This window comes from Tursiops truncatus, chromosome 6 (assembly GCF_011762595.2).
Source record: "Tursiops truncatus isolate mTurTru1 chromosome 6, mTurTru1.mat.Y, whole genome shotgun sequence".
Classification (NCBI taxonomy): domain Eukaryota; kingdom Metazoa; phylum Chordata; class Mammalia; order Artiodactyla; family Delphinidae; genus Tursiops; species Tursiops truncatus.
The window spans coordinates 23,531,833-23,549,053 of NC_047039.1; the positions used below are offsets into that span (position 1 = coordinate 23,531,833).

At 39.2% G+C, this 17,221-nt stretch overlaps 1 protein-coding gene across 2 annotated transcripts in view; it reads right to left on the reverse strand.

The window, feature by feature from the left end:
* SPIN1 (spindlin 1) overlaps positions 1-17,221 on the reverse strand; it is a 65,159-nt gene that overhangs the window by 21,649 nt on the left and 26,289 nt on the right. For both annotated transcript variants that reach the window (XM_019936249.3, XM_073805889.1), the window contains exon 3: positions 4,728-4,776. In XM_019936249.3, coding sequence (XP_019791808.1) covers positions 4,728-4,776 — 49 coding nt within the window. The remainder of the gene's footprint in view (positions 1-4,727; positions 4,777-17,221) is intronic.

Genomic DNA, 17,221 nt, shown 5'->3' on the forward strand with positions numbered 1-17,221 from the left:
ATAGTATATATAAAAGCAAACAATAAGAGTATGTCAGATTACTGGAAGAAGATATAAAAAGAACACAAACACACGTGTGTCATCTCTAGACAGTTCAATCTAAGAACAGTACAGGGAATTCCCTGGTGGTCCAGTGGTTAGGACTCCTCGCTTCCACTGCTGAGGGCCCAGGTTCAATCCCTGGTTGGAGAGTTAAGATCCCACAAGCCACACAGCATGAACAACAAAAAATTTTTTTTAATAAATAAATAAGAGCAGTACAAATAAGGATGTGAGATTAATGATTTAAAGCAATGAACTTTTAAAATATAAAATAACAGTTCCTTTAATATGGTGATGTTGTTTTATGTTCTCCCTGGATACATTATTTTTAACAGCCTTAGTCTCTGGTATTTTCTTTGGAAAAAAAGTCTAAAATGTTCTTAACTATCATTTACTAGGTAGTCAATAAATAAACAGCAATACTGTAAACAAATACCAAGACACTTCATTCAACTGAGGACATATGGAATTACATAGCCAAGGGCAAATAAAAAGCTGCATCCCGTCAAGATCCAAACAATTCAAGGATAAAAGCAGAGAAACAAGAATTAAACATCTATAATCACTTTCCTTGTTTCTTATCTCCAGAAGCTATAAATGGCTTTTCTTGTAGTTTCAATGGGAGAAAATGGTGACCAAGTACACAGCATCCAATCATCCTTCATTGCTGTAATTTTGTGTACTCATTTCCAAACAACTTGACTTAGTTATCTAATGTGCTTTAAGATATCAGCTCTGATAATGGTCTAGGCCAGTGCTTCTCAAACTTTGGCATGCATTGAATCACCTAGAGAGCTTTTGAAAAAAGATACCCAAGCCCTGCCCCAGAGACTCTGGGCTCCATTCCGCAGGTCTGGAGAGGGACCAAAGACTTTCTAACAAGCTTCCAAGTGCTACTGCTGCTGGCACCAGACCTTTGTTAGTAGAGCTAATCCAGAAAAAACACTAATTTCTATCCATCCATGTGCCCAAAAACGATAAACTGAGAGTGCAGAAAATATTTCTGTACTTTGCTCAATACTTTAAATAAGTTCTCAATGTACCATTCCAATTATTTGGTCATTAAGAAAAGAATTCCTAAGAACAAACTAGTGGTTACCAATAGGGAAAGGGAAGTGGGAGGGGAAAAATAGGGATAGGAGATTAGGAGGTACAAACTACTATGTATAAAATAAATAAACTACAAAGATATATTGTACAGCACAGGGAATATAGCCAATATTTTATAATAACTATAAATGGAGTATAATCATTAAAAATTGTGAATCACTATGTTGTATACCTAAAGCTCACATAATATAAATCAACTATACCCCAATTAAAAAAAAATCTGTTTTAAGACCTTTCATCTTTTATCTAGACTCCCTTATTGACTTAAGTTGACTACTGTTTCTCATCAGTAAATATCTTACTTTTATAGTCAATATTTAAAGGCACCATACTTTTTCAAGTTAAAATTTCAACCATTACAATTCTACTATGAACCAGTAAATGACTGCCACACACCATGTACTTTGGTGTATGAATTAATTACTGACCTCTTTCCTTATTCTATTTAGTATTGTGAGATAAAAGCAGTTTCCTTACTTTGTGTTCCAGCAGATTTCAAAAGAAACTATTAAGGCAAATAATTATCTTTCTGCAAAATGCATACCAGCAAGTCGAGAGAGAAAAAACTGCTTCTCTAGTACTTGTTGCTTGATAAAAGTTCTACAGCTGATACGGTCATTCCCAGCTTAAACTGGCAATATAAAAACAAGATGGAGAAAGTCAAGTTTTCCATCCAAATCACTATGGTTTTTTCATTATTTTGTCTACACAGTGTACACCCTGAGGATATCAGAGATGTCCATGGCAAACATCCAAATGCCTCAAGGGTCTTCCAAAGCACTAGTCACTTTCACTGGTGTTAATAACTGTTACTGGCAAATTGATTAAAAAGTATTACATATTTGACCAATTTAAGATTGTCAATACCATGGATCATTTAGATGCTTGCTCCAACTGTTATCTAGTCTGTGTGTTTAGGACAGAAATAATATATTTTTCAGATATGAGACAACAAAACATACAGTTCAGGAAATAGAATGTGGTAGTTAATATGGGCTTTAGAATCAGACTGTCCTATTTCTGAATCCTAGCTCAGTCACTTCTTGTATGTATGACCTCAGACAAGTTACTTAATCTCTCTGTGCACGAAGAATTCATGGTCCCTACCTGACAGGGATGCCATGAACACTAAATGAGACTACACCAGGGACACAAGGAGGAGGATCACAGTCACAGTTTTGGTTGGTGACTAGTATTGGTATCTTATAAAATGAAAGGAAAACATTCCCTGGAAATCCTCAACTTAGCATGTAACAGCTCCTGATCCATTTTCTAAATGTACATTAGTAGGAAATACACCAAAGCCCAGTCATACCTTCCAACAGTACCCTGAAATGTAAATCTATCCACTATTCCAACTAGGAAGAAAAGAGCCGGATTTACATTTGAAAACTAAAACAAAGAATCACTGTAGCTAAATTCACCTTACATGTCCCCCAACTACACTTCCCTTCAAGATGTAACTTCAGTGCAGATTTCCCAAATAACCTCCTGGGAAGCCAGGAAAGGCTTGTCCACCAGCTTGTCCCCCAAACACACCAAGGACTCTAGCCCGCAAGAAGTACAAAAGTTTGTTTCTATTTACTTTAAAAAATGAGAACAAGACTCAGCTACACAACATTTCTGGGTGCAGAGGTACTGCTCCAAGCACTGGAGACCTGATTACCCGAATCCCCTAGCACCCATGGGGACGGGAGGTGCCGTTCTCAGGACGGTGGCTCTGCCAGCATTTGTTTCCTGGGAGTTCCTGTGACTCTCTCAAGCAAGCAGAGGCATCTGCACATGGAGTTATTATTGCTCAGTCTCCCTGTTCCAACACGGGAAGCGAGAGGAGGCATGACCACGGGTCAGTGGCTGCACATGAGGAGTCCCGAGTGCCTTACTTTCTGGAGAGCCACAATGGGGGCAGGCAAGGAGAGTGAGGCTCCAGTTCTGCTTTCCTATATTTGTTTGCTATAAACACTTCATCTGTAGAAAGGATTCTATGATAAAAAGCTGAAAACCTTGTTGTTCTAGTCCAACACCATGACTTTACCTGAGTTAAGCAGAGCACCAGGCACATGAGGGAACTTGGTAAGGCCCACAGCTAAGCCAATGGGGCTTCCCACTCCAAGGCCAGCCTCTCCAACAGCCATTATTCCCACTCACCCTTCCAAGGACAACTATTAACACCTTTCACTTGTGAAATGTGGAAACTTTTGTTTCAGTTTTTTCCCATCCCACCCATCTTCAAATTTGCACTGAGATTAGAAAAAATAGGAAAATGACTGATAACTTTTCCTTTCATTTCAACTTCTCCCTTTTAATATGTTCAAAACGTCTACCCTTTAAGTGAGACAAGCACACCTCATATTAAAGCACTAGATCAAGTTCCCTGCATCATGCAACATACAGGATGAGAAACCCTTTTAGCTGTACACATATGAACTTCAAAAATTGAACAGGTAGGTATTCAAGCCTTGTGTTTTAGGTGAAAAAAGATGAAGAGTTCCGGTTTTGCAAAGTTAATGTGTAATTTACTTTCATTTCCCACTGTATTTAAGTTTTTTTTCATTACCTTCTATTTGTGCCAAGAGGTGGTGTACCATTTATGGTAATGATATGATAATTAGTGGAGATATATTACATAAATTATCAGATTACTAGATATGGCAGAAGATGTGAAGGTGATGGGCAAATAAATGAAATTTGAGAAACGCTTTATCAAACCTCAGGACTTGCCTTATCTTCATATTTTTACTTTCCAAGTCATTTCTTAAACTGAATATCACAAATATTTACATTACATATGCAAGTATTCATTTAAATAGAGATATATTTAGTTTAATCACCAACAATTACTCTAAGGCACCTTTATTCATCCAAACCTTCCACAAAAGCCCAGACGACTCACACTCTTTGACCACTACAGTGCGGTGACCAAGAGGTGCAAGCAGTTCAATATAAGTAATTTGAAAATAATTGCTATGGGGAGTCTTAGGAGGTGCTAGGGTCAAGGAGAGTCTTCCATATTTAACAATCCATGATTAAGACTCATACAATCATAACTGATTTGTTAGAGAGGGTTCCATGGTACAGTAGCCGTCACTACTGCACAGTAGTGGATACTTGTAAAATCTATTAAATAAAATACAGTACCAGTGGATATTGTTATTTAAGATAGTATCTCAATTTTCTTTTTGGACATAACTACATTACACACAAAAGAAGATTTCAGGGAGGAAAAAAGTTGCTTCTACTCTCTAGTACCTATAGAATTTAGGATTTATAACACATTTGTCACTTAAAATTATCTTTCAATATACTTATGCTTTCTCTAAATTACAAGCTCCTCATTCATTTGAAAATCTTATAAAGAAATGAGTGTGCCTGGCAGAGTGCTAGCCAGGTCCTCAATGCACAGGGATTAGATAGCACACCACTACTCAGCATGCAGCAAGGCTATATGTGATGCTGGCTGCTGTGAGGCAAGACCTGCTCATACAGGGAGAGGGCCTCACATAGATGACCTCATATCTCATGTAACCAAAGGCCACAGTTTGCTATCTAAAAAGGCAAGTTTCAGAATTGCTTACTTGTGGGATGTCCGTTTCTTCATCATGCTTGCAGATACACCAGCATGGCCTAAAAGAGAAGTGAGTATGAGTCAACGAAAACTGAATAAAAAATAGTTCAAACTCAGGAAAAAGTTAACTTATGAAAAACTGCTATATAAAGTATGAAGTTAAAATAAACCACAAGGGAATTCCCTGGTGGTTTATGGTTAGGAATCTGCGTTTCCACTGCCGAGGGTCCAGGTTTGATACCTGTTTGGGGAACTAGGATCCCACAAACCACAAGGCGTGGCCAAAAAAACCCACAAACAGCCAACATGTAACAAAACCATTTGTTTACTTATCTTTTAAATAGGAGACATAAGGGATTCTGGGAAGATAAAATGACAGAGACAGCAGTTTATCTGCCTAAATCAGCCATAAAACACAAAACCAAAATCACACGGACAAAAACTACAACAAAAAATGACAATCCTAGTCATAAAGAACTAAAAGGTACAGAACTTGTCTTCCTGCCACGAACAACTAGAAAATGGGACAAGAGATATGACATATCTGGATCCAAACATCAGGACAACAGGCAGCAGAGGACTATGGAACCAGGGAGCAGAAAACCCATGCAGAGGTCCCCACACCAACCAAGTGCATCCCCATAACAACTTGTAGATGACGGTTCATGAAGGGAAAACCAAGAACACTGCGGTTCTGCTACACTGAGAGTCAGATGGGAGTTGCGGAGGGAGAGGTGGCTGGGAGTTGTGGATCTGAGTGCTGGCAAGGAGAGAGATCTCAGAGGGAGCTCCAAACATCTGGAAGGGGAGGGGTGGTCTTAAGTCTGGCTAGATATTAACCTGCAAAGGCATGAGGGTTGTTCAAAGTCCATCTAGCCACCTCTTTGAACACACAGGGCAGTCAGTAAAAACCATAAAAAGATAATCCGTTAACCAGAAGGATGAAGTAGCCCTAAAAATAAAAGCTGCTATAGACCCATCCTAGCACCTGCTTGCCAAAACAAACTCCAATATTCATTAAAGGACATCAATAAAACCCAGTGCTCCACAACACATTTCAAATGTCCAACACCCCAACTAAAATTATTAGACCTGTGGAAAAGCGGCAGACTGTAACCCCATAACCAAGCGGGTTATTACCAAAACGATGTAATTAGCAGGCAAGGATGTTAAAAGAACTATTAACAACTATGCACAAATAGCTAAAGGAAGACAAAAACACTTAAAATAGAAAAATGGGGGTGGGGTGGGGAGAAGAGAATAAATAAATGAAACTGGTGATAAATACATGATCCAAAATGAAAGGAAAAAAAATCACTGGATATGATTAATAGCAGATTAGACCCCACAGATAAAAAGACCAGTGAATGTGAGACATTGCAGTAGAACATATCTAAAACGGAACACAAAGGAAAAAACTGGGGGAAACAAACAGCCTCAGTAACTTGTAGGACAATATCAACTAGCCCAACATAAATGAAATGCACTCCATGAAAGAGAGGACCAAGGGGTGAAGGAAGAAAAAGTCTGACAAAAATAATGACAGAAAGTTTTCCAGATGTGGTAAGTATATAACCATGGAGCCAACAAGCTCAATGAAGCCAAAGTAAGATAAAGACAAAGGAAAAAACCACACCAAGGCACAACCTAATCAAATTTCTGAAAACCAATGATAAATAAAATATTTTAAGCAGACAAAGAATAAAGACACCTTAAATTTAGGGAAACAGAAAATACTAGCTCCAGATATGTTGTCAGAAACAATGTAAGCCAGAAAACAGTGGAATAAATCTTTAAGGTGCTGCTAAGATAAACAAAATAACCTACCTGTGGATTCAGAATACTATAGATAGCAAAAATCTTTCCAACCCAACAATATTGATAATTTCATTAAACATAGTCTAAATGAATCAATTAAGAGACCATATAAAGAAGGAAGAGACGATTATTAACATCAGACAAAGTAACTTCAGGACAAAGTTATCAGGGATCAAAAAGGACATTCCAAAATGATGAAAGGATCAATCAAGAAGCCATACCAGGGAGTTCCCTGGTGGTCCAGTGGTTAGGACTCCAAGATCTCACTGCCGAGGGTCTGGGTTCAACCGCTGGTGGGAGAACGAAGACGCCACAAGCTGTGAGGGCGTGGCCAAAAAACCAAAACAAAACAAAAAAAGGGAAGCCATAACAATCTCAAATGTATATGAACCTAATTATAGAATACTGAAATATATGGACTTCCCTGGTGGTGCAATGGTTAAGAATCAGCCTGCCAATGCAGAGGTCACGGGTTCGATCCCTGGTCCGGGAAGATCCAACATGCCGCAGAGCAACTAAGCTCACGTGCCACAACTACTGAGCCTGTACTCTTGAGCCCACGTGCTGCAACTACTGAAGCCTGTACACCTAGAGCCCGTGCTCCACAAGAGAAGCCACCATGAGAAGCCCGTGTACCACAACGAAGAGTATCCCTCACTCTCTGCAACTAGAGAAAGCCTGCACACAGCAACGAAGACCTAACACAGCCAAAAATAAATAAATAAAATAAAGAACACTGAAATATATAAAGCAAAAACTGACAGAATTCACATGGAAAAGTGACATACTCATAATTATATTTAAAAATATGAACGCTTCTCAGTAATTGATATAACAAGTGGCTAGGAATATCAGAAAGGATATAAAAGACCTGAACATCACAAACAGCCAACTAGGCTTAGTTGACATTTACAGAATGCCAATCCAATACTGTCAAAATAAAGATCTTTTCCAAGTTCACATGGGACATTAACCCAGATACACCATATGCTACTCAGAATACAAACCCTCAATACACTTAAAATAACGTGAAATCATACAAAGTATGTCCTCTAACTATATCAGAATCAAGTCAGAAATAAATAACAAGGTATTTGGAAACACCCCAGTATTTGCAAATTAAACAACAATCTTCTAAAACGTCACGGTTCAAACACAAAATCACAAAGAAAATTCAAATATTTTGAATAAAAATATAAAAATGAAAACAATCTATCAATATCTGTGGAATGATGCAAAAGCATGCTTACTATATTGATCAAAATTCACGCTAAGTAACAAGATCCACCTGGGTGGAACAAGAAGGCTTCTGGGTTTTCTGCAAAGTTCTCTCTCCTTGGCCTTACATTAAGACATGCAATTTTTAGACATAAATTTCTGTACTTACATAACATTTACAATTCTAAGAAGTTAAATGAGAAAGGAGATATATGGTCAATTGGTCTGTGTAAGATTGTCCATTCTACTTCATAGATAAAAACAGTGAGACATTACCCCGATTGCTTAGAGAGCCATTCTCCCCCACTTTCACCTAGCATGCTTATATATATACAGTGCACGAAGTGGGCAGCTCATACATGAAGATAAGATACGGACTGAACAGAGAGCAAATCTATCCAGAGCATCCCTGGAACATCCCTAGGCTTACAATAGATGCGTATAACGATATAAAAAATGCAAAAGTAGACGTGAAAATACAGGATTCGATCAAGATCTACTGGAATTGTACCTGGTGTCAGGATCCCCTCCTTCCCTTCACCACTAACTATACAAGGAAAGGGCAGCTGACGTTAGCATTTGGTACACCCCCGGCCTAACACCCACGCGGCTCCCTGCATCCTAGACACTTAACAGGCCCCAGACATCGCCACACTCCCCACAAAGCTGGCTTTCCCATTTAGATGAGTACCGTGACAAAAACAATCTTCTGATCACTCAAGAAAAGGTAAGCCGTTTGTAATTAATCCTTAATTCTTAAGTATGAATGGACAATGATCAACAGTCAAACAAAACAAAAAAACAAACGAAAAACCCAGTGGTACGAGAAAGATAAAAATAAGCATCACTGTTTGTAGTTCCAAGACCTACGAAAATTAAATAAAAGAACTGGTATCCTCAGGAAAACTGAAGATACTATAGTCATAAAATGGGAACAAGTGGCTATAAAAAGGGACAACAAGAGCTCTTGAAAATTAAAATAAATGAAGAGAGAGAACTTTCCATTTCCAGTCCGGCATGTTAGGAGCTTGGAAGTTATCACTCTGTTCTAACAAGGGCTGAACAAGCTGAAAAATCAACAACTCTTCTTAGATTGGTGAGAGAAGTGAGGTTACAAGGAATCACTGTCCCCAAAATTGGAGACACAGACAAGCAGATACAGAGAATCACAATTCATGGTAGCAGAATCCTCTGCAGGAACCAGTACCTGGGTAGGAAAACCTGAAAGGCAATTGACTAACTGCTAGAGGCTTGATGTGGACAAGTCTGAAAAATAAAAGCTCCAGGGGACCTAGTCATGGGAAGGAAGGGGCTCCACATTTTTTTAAGTTTTACCTCCAGAAGCACCATCAGGTTCTCACAGTGAAGAGCAGAGAAAAACCCCCTTATGCTTTCAGCAGAGGGAAGGGAGAAGTACCCTTTTTGAAATACACCAAAGTATTATGTTCTTAACAAGGCCTGCCCTTGAGAGAAACTATTTTATTGGAGTCTTACTGTATCAGGGCCTAAGTGACCAGAGGGAAGGGAAATACCCAACTCCAACTCTCTAGCTGTCCCCTGGTGTGACAGGTATTTCAAGGCTCAGCCCCCTAGCCACCCTGTAGGACACAAGAGGGGAGGAAACTGAGGAGCACAAGTGAAGGTCACAGCCCGGTGAGGCAGACTCACTGAAGACTAAAACCTCATCACAGAACTACACAGTGTATCTCTCCCTCCCACACCACACCACCATATCACTTAAGGCTCATTTACCAGAGCTCCTTTTACCCAGAATATCATGTCTGGCTTTCATCAAAAACTGTGAGGCACAGTTTGAAGAGACAGAGCAAATACCAGAATCAGACTCAGATATGGCAGTGATGCTGGAATTATCCAACTGAGAACTTAAAATAACTATGAATAACATGCCAAGGGCTCTGAGTGGCTGAACCACACTGACTCTTCTTTGTCATCTCCATCCCACCCCCTCTCCCCTTTCTGCATGACTGAGCTTTAGCTTACTCACAAGAAATGCACCCAAAGCAGGTAAGTTTCCTATCAGCTTTTACCCTTGCCTTCACCTGATATGAAAACTGGGAGAGTATCTTTTGCTTATGCAGATGGTTAGTGGACATGAGACCCCTGAGGGGGGGAGGAAAAACCCCAGTCCCATCTGTGTGGGTGTGCTTCTCCCTTAGTAATCAGATTCCATTTTTAGCTTTGGCTCCTTTAAATCCCCCTATACTCCTTTTGGTGGTATGGAGTGCAGCTGCAAACACCTATGGATGGTCGTCCAGCTGATCCTGCCTGTGTATAAGTCACCCCACAATAAACTTCATAATTGCACTTTATGACCGCTTCACTTTTTAGTCTCAAAGACTAAAAAAATTAAAGAACCATATAAATGGACAGATATTCCATGTTCATGGATAGGAAAAACCAACACTGTCAAGATGTCAGCTCTTCTGAACTTGATATGTAGATTAAACGCAATCCCAATCAAAATCCTAGCAAGTTATTTTGTGGTTATCAACAAACTGACTCTAAAGTTTATATGGAGAGGCAAAAGACACAAATAGCCAACAGGATATTGAAGCAGAAAAACAAAATTGGAGGACTGACATTACCTGACTTCAAGACTTGCTATATAACTACACTAATCATGACAGTGTGGTATTGGTGAAAGAACAAAGAGATCAATGGAACAGAATAAAGAGCCCACAAATCGTCACCCATAAATACAGTTAACTGTTCTTTGACAAATGAGCAAAGGCAATAAAATGGAGAAAAGACTGTTTTCAACAAATGGTGCTGGAACAACTGGACATCCACATGTAGAAAAATGAATTTAGACACAGATCTTATATCCACCACAAAAATGAACTCAAAACAGATCACAGGCCTAAATGTAAAACAAAAAACTATCAACTATAAAACTCCTAAAAGGTAACATAGGAGAAAATCTAGATAACCTCAGTTATGTTGAGAACCTTTTAGATACAATGCCAAAGGCAAAATCCATGAAAGAAATAATTGATAAGTTGGACTTAATTAAACTTTAAATCTTTTGCTCTGTGAAAGACACTGTCAAGACGATAACAAAACATTTGGGAAAGACATATCTGATAAAGTACTGTTATCCATAACATAAAGAGAACTTTTAAAATTCAGCAATGAAAACAAACTGATTAAACAACTTTTAAAAATTGAACCAAAAGGGCTTCCCTGGTGGCGCAGTGGTTGAGAGTCCACCTGCCGATGCAGGGGACACGGGTTCGTGCCCCGGTCCGGGAAGATCCCACATGCCGCGGAGCGGCTGCGCCCGTGAGCCATGGCCGCTGAGCCTGCGCGTCCGGAGCCTGTTGCTCCGCAACGGGAGAGGCCACAACAGTGAGAGGCCCGCGTACCGCAAAAAAAAAAAAAAAAAAAAAATTGAACCAAAAAACCTTTACACCTCACCAAAGATACAGAGATGGCAAATAAAAGTATAAAAAGATGGTCTATATCATAAGTCATCAGGGAAATACAAACTCAAAACAATGAGATACCACTAAATACACCTATCAGAATGGTGAAAATCCAAAATATGTATTGATAACACCAAATGCTGGAGAGGATGTGGAGCAACTGGAATTCTCATTCACTGTCGGTGGGAATCCAAATTTGGAAGTTTCTCACAAAACTCTTACCATATAATCCAGCAATTATCCTCCCTGGCACTTATCCAAAGGAGGTGAAAACTTACATCCACATAAAAGCCTGCACATGGATGTTCATAGGAGCTTTATACATAATTGCCAAAACTTGGAAGCAAGCAACAAGATGCCCTTCAGTAGGTGAACGGATAAATAATTGGTACTATATTCAGACAACAGAATATTATTCAGTACTGAAAAAAAAAGCTATCAAGCCATGAAGGAATTTTATGACTCCAACTATATGATATTCTGGGAAAGGCAGAACTATGGAGACAATAAAAGGTCAGTGGTTGCCAAGGGTTAAGGGGGAGGTAGGGATGAATAGTTGGAACACAGGATTTTCAGGGCAGTGAACCCATTCTGTATGATACTATAATGGTGGATTTGTGTCATTATGCATTTGTCAAGACCCACAGAGCATACAACACCAAGAGTGAACACTTGAAACTACAGACTTAGGATGATGCTGATGTGTCAATGTAGTACCTTCATTGTTAACACATATATAATTGAGTGTGGGATGCTGCTACTGGGGAACTCTGGGGAGAGATGGGGGGTATATGAGAAATCACTGTACCCTCTGCTCAATTTTGCTATAACTTAAAACTGCTCTACAAAAATAGTCTATTTTTTTTTAATTCTTTAAAAAAAATAAAGAGGTACTAGACTTATTCTTTGACCATCAACACTGGGCTAGACAACAAGAGGTAAGTGATGCCTTCAAAACTGAGGTAAAATTATTTTGAATACAGAACTCGTAACCAGATAAATTACCAACTGGCATTTACAGTCATGTACGGGCTCAAAATTTAAACCTTAAACAAATCTTCTCTCAGCATTATTGGAAGATACTCCCGAAATTGAGAGAAAAGCACTGTAAACACAGAGGATCTGAGAAACCATGTTAGAAGTTCAGCGCAGCTTCTGAGAAGTAGGCTAAGAGACCCATACAAATGGGAACAAGAGACAAGGGACTCAAGGAAGATTTTCTCCAAGAAGCTGACTCCACACAACAGAGAGTATAAGATAAATTACTCATACCACAGACAAAAGTTAATATCTCTGACATTAAAAGAGCCTCTGAAAGTAGAGAAGAAAAAATGGGTGAGATAAGAACATAAAAAGGCCAAAGAGGCATTTACAAGTAACACAAGATATGCAGCCTCACGCATACAACTACAGAGATACCATTCCCACCCATCAGATGGACAAAAATCTACACTGCTGACAACATACAACGCTGGTGAGACTCTGTGAGAAACACATATTACTTGCTGGTAGGAATGAAAAACGGTACAGAGCCCACTGAGGGGAATCTGGTGACATCTCACAGAATTACATATACATTTTTTTTTTTTTTTTTTTTTTTTGCGGTACGCGGGCCTCTCACTGCCGTGGCCTCTCCTGTTGCAGAGCACAGGCTCCGGACGCGCAGGCCCAGCGGCCATGGCTCACGGGCCCAGCCGCTCCGCGGCATGTGGGATCTTCCCAGACCAGAGCACGAACCCGTGTCCCCTGCATCGGCAGGCAGACTCCCAACCACCGCGCCACCAGGGAAGCCCTACATATACATTTAAGATCTGATTCAGTTCTACCTCTAGAAATCTATCCTAATGGCACTGGCAAGACAAATGGACAAGGCTATTCATTGCAGTTATTATTTCTAATAGCAGAAGAGTAGAAACAACCTAAATGTCCAAATAACTGACTACTGAACAAACTAATTTGGTACATCTGCACAATGGAATACTGTTCAGTTGTAAAGAGTCATGAGCAATTTCTCTACATACTGCTAAGAAGAGGTCACCTATACATACTGTTAAGTGGAAAAAGCAAATAACAGAAGAGTAGGTAGGTGTGTATATATTCACTGGGCACCAATGTCAGTTAGTTGTCAATGGTGGGTTATATCACCCATCTGAGGATCACAGATTTTCCAGTGGAAAACAGAACAAGACCCTTTATTAGGGAGCTACATCTATTTGTTGATTGAAATGAGAAAAAAAGCCTAATTTACAAAATAAACTGTTCAATGACTCACCAAACCACTATTTAAACTGTACTAAACCATGACAGGCAAGTAAAACTATATACACTCAAACTGTTTTAACAAGCTCATTCAGACACATGTTCCAAAATAACCAACTTTTGACTTAACTTTGCATGGACTCAGATGTTCCAAGGATAAAGACCAATGTCTGTTCCAGCAACTCATCTGGATTAAAAATACCAATCCCCCTACACACCACACTCATTGCCTCCAATCCTATTAATTCACTCATTCTTCCCCTGTGAGCACCTTTCCCTCTTGTGAAATTTCCCTGGGAGGCTGTCAAGGTGACAGGCTCCCTGTTGATCAGCAATTTTAATTAGCCTGGCTTTACATGACCAGCAGTCGTCTCTGGGGGTGCCACTTCAACAAACAGAAAAAGAGTATGACTTTATAACTTTAAGGGAGAAATCAGGAAATCTGAGAGGTATTAAATACTCTCATCATACAAGCAGGAAATCTGAAAATCCATCTCTAAAGAAAACATTCACAAGAGAAAACATTCACAAATAGAGACAAAAAGCAAAGAGACACTAAGACAATCATAAGAGGTAGAGCTAATTCAAGAAAGGCTTTTTAAAAATGCAACTTACAGGGGCTTCCCTGGTGGCACAGTGGTTAAGAATCCACCTGCCAATGCAGGGGACACAGGTTCGAGCCCTGGTCTGGGAAGATCCCACATGTCGTGGAACAACTAAGCCCATGTGCCACAACTACTGAGCCTGCGGTCTAGAGCCTATGATCCACAATTACTGTGCCCGCATGCCACAACTAGTGAAGCCCACGCACCTAGAGCCTGTGCTCCACAACAAGAGAAGCCACTGCAATGACAAGCCTACACACCGCAACGAAGAGTAGCCGCTGCTCGCCGCAACTAGAGAAAGCCCACATGCAGCAACAAAGACCCAATGCAGCCAAAAATAAATAAATTACAAAAAATAAAAAAAAATAAGTTTCTAGAGAAGAGGGAAAAAAACCACTGGACACATACAAAGGTTCAGAAATGAAAATGGCATACAACTTCCCCAAATAGCAACACTGGATCTCAAAGACAATGAATGGAGCAATGCCTGGAAAATTCTGAAAGAAAAAGTTATTTCCAACCTAGAATCTTTTCCCTGCCAAATATAAAGCATGAGAGTAGAATAACAACAATGTTGATACAAGGTCCAAAAAAACTTCCATCTTCTATGTGCATTTTTTAAAATTCTTATTAGAGACAATTTCAGGAAATCTGAGAAGTGGAAAGTAAAGAATATGAATGAATCACTATACATTCCACTTGCAGCTTTAACAATCAACTCATTCACTGCCTACTCTTGAAACTTTTGAAGATGTACATGCTTTACCCAGGCAAGAGTACACACTAAGAGACAAAATGCATGGGAACCAGGAGAAAAGGAGAATCTAACATACAAAAGAGGAAAAAGAAATTCCAAGGATGACAATGTTGCAGCAGGTCGAGAGAATAATCAACAGATGAGAAAAGGACAGAAGGCACTAGGAAAAAATCCTCTAAGAAAAACACGGACAGATGGATTTGGCATGCAGGAAATTATACTGAGAGGAGCTTTATAGAGCTGTTGGAGGGTTTAAGAGACTTCAACTTGCAAAGAAACTTAAACAAATAGAAAAAAAACTAAAGCAATCACTAAACTCCAGGAAAAATGTGCAAAAAAAATAATCATACTGCATTACTTGGCTCAAAAGTTCAGTACTTATGCAGTAATCATGATAGAAACAGTAAGTACCATTTTAGCCAAAACTTAGAAGGCTAAAGAAGTAGTATAATTGTCCCTGTTTGCAGATGACATGATGCTATATATAGAAAGTCCTAAAAGATGCTACCAGGAAACTAGTAGAACTCATCAATGAATTTGACAGTTGCTGGATACAAAATTAATATACAGAAATCGTTTGCATTTGTATACACTAAAAACAAAATATCAGAAAGAAATTAAGGAAACAATCCCATTAACCACTGCATCAAAAAGAATGTATCTAGAAAAAAACCCACCTAAGGAGGCAAAAGACCTGTACTCCAAAGACTGTAAGACACTGATGAAAGAAACTGAAGACAAAAGATATACTGTGTTCTTGGAATGGAAGAATCAATATTGTTAAAATGACCATACTACCCAAGGCAATCTACAGATTCAATGCAATGCCTATCAAATTACCAATGGCCTTTTTCACATAACTGCAACAAAAAATTTTATTTGTATGGAAACACAGAAGACTGCCAATAGCCAAAACAGTCTTGAGAAAGGAGAACAGAGCTGGAGGAATCATGCTCCCTGACTTCAGATTATACTACAAAGCTACAGTAATCAAAACAGTATGGTACTGAAACAAAAACCGACATAGAGATCAATGGAACATGATAAAAAGCCCAGAAATAAACCCATGCATGATGGTCAATTAATCTACGACAAAGGAGGCAAGAATATACAGTGGAAAAAAGACAGTCTCTTCAATAAGTAGTGCTGAGAAAACTGGACAGCTAAATGTAAAACAATGGAATTAGAACATTCTCTAACACCATATACAAAAATAAACTCAACTGGATTAAAGACCTAAATGTAAGACTGGATACTATAAAACTCCTAGAGGAAAACATAGGCAGAACACTCTTTGACATAAATCACAGCAATATTTTTTTGGATCTGTCTCTTACGGTAATGGAAATAAAAGCAAAAATAAACAAATGGGACCTACTTAAACTTAAAAGCTTTTGCATAGCAAAGGAAACCATAAACAAAATGAAAAAAGACAATCTACGGACTGGGAGAAAATTGCTGCAAATGATGCTACTGACAAGGGATTAATTTTCAAAATATACAAATAGTTCATACAGCTTAATATCAAAATAACAACCCAATCAAAAAATGGGCAGGGCTTCCCTGGTGGCACAGTGGTTGAGAATCTGCCTGCTAATGCAGGGGACACAGGTTCGAGCCCTGGTCTGGGAGGATCCCACATGCCGCGGAGCAACTAGGCCCGTTAGCCACAACTATTGAGCCTGCGCGTCTGGAGCCTGTGCTCCGCAACAAGAGGCCGTGATAGTACTAGAGAGGCCCGCGCACTGCAATGAAGAGTGGTCCTTGCTTGCTACAACTAGAGAAAGCCCTCGCACAGAAATGAAGACCCAACACAGCAAAAATAAATAAATTAGTTAATAAACTCCTACCCCCAACATCTAAAAAAAAAAAGGGCAGAAGACCTCAACAGACATTTCTCCAAAGATGACATACAGATGGGCAACAGGCACATTAAAAGAGGCTCAACATGCATTAATTAGAGAACTGCAAATCAAAAGTACAATGAGGTATCACCTCACACCAGTCAGAATGGCTATCATCAAAATAATAATAAATGCTGGAGAGGGTGTGGAGAAAGGAGAAAAAGGAACCCTCCCTACACTGTTGGTGGGAATGTAAACTGGTACAGCCACTATGGAGAACAGTATAGAGGTTCCTTAAAAAACTAAAAACAGAGCTACCATATGATACTGCAACCCATGCACCCCAATATTTGTAGCAGCACTAATTATAATAGCCAAGACCTGGAAGTAACCTAAATATTTGTCAACAGATGAATGGATAAAGAAGATGTGGTACGTATATACAAAGGAATATTACTCAGCCATAAAAAAATAAATGAAATAATGCCATCTGCAGCTACATGGATGGACCTAGAGATTATCATACTAACTGAGGCAAAGAAAAGTAGCAGATAGAA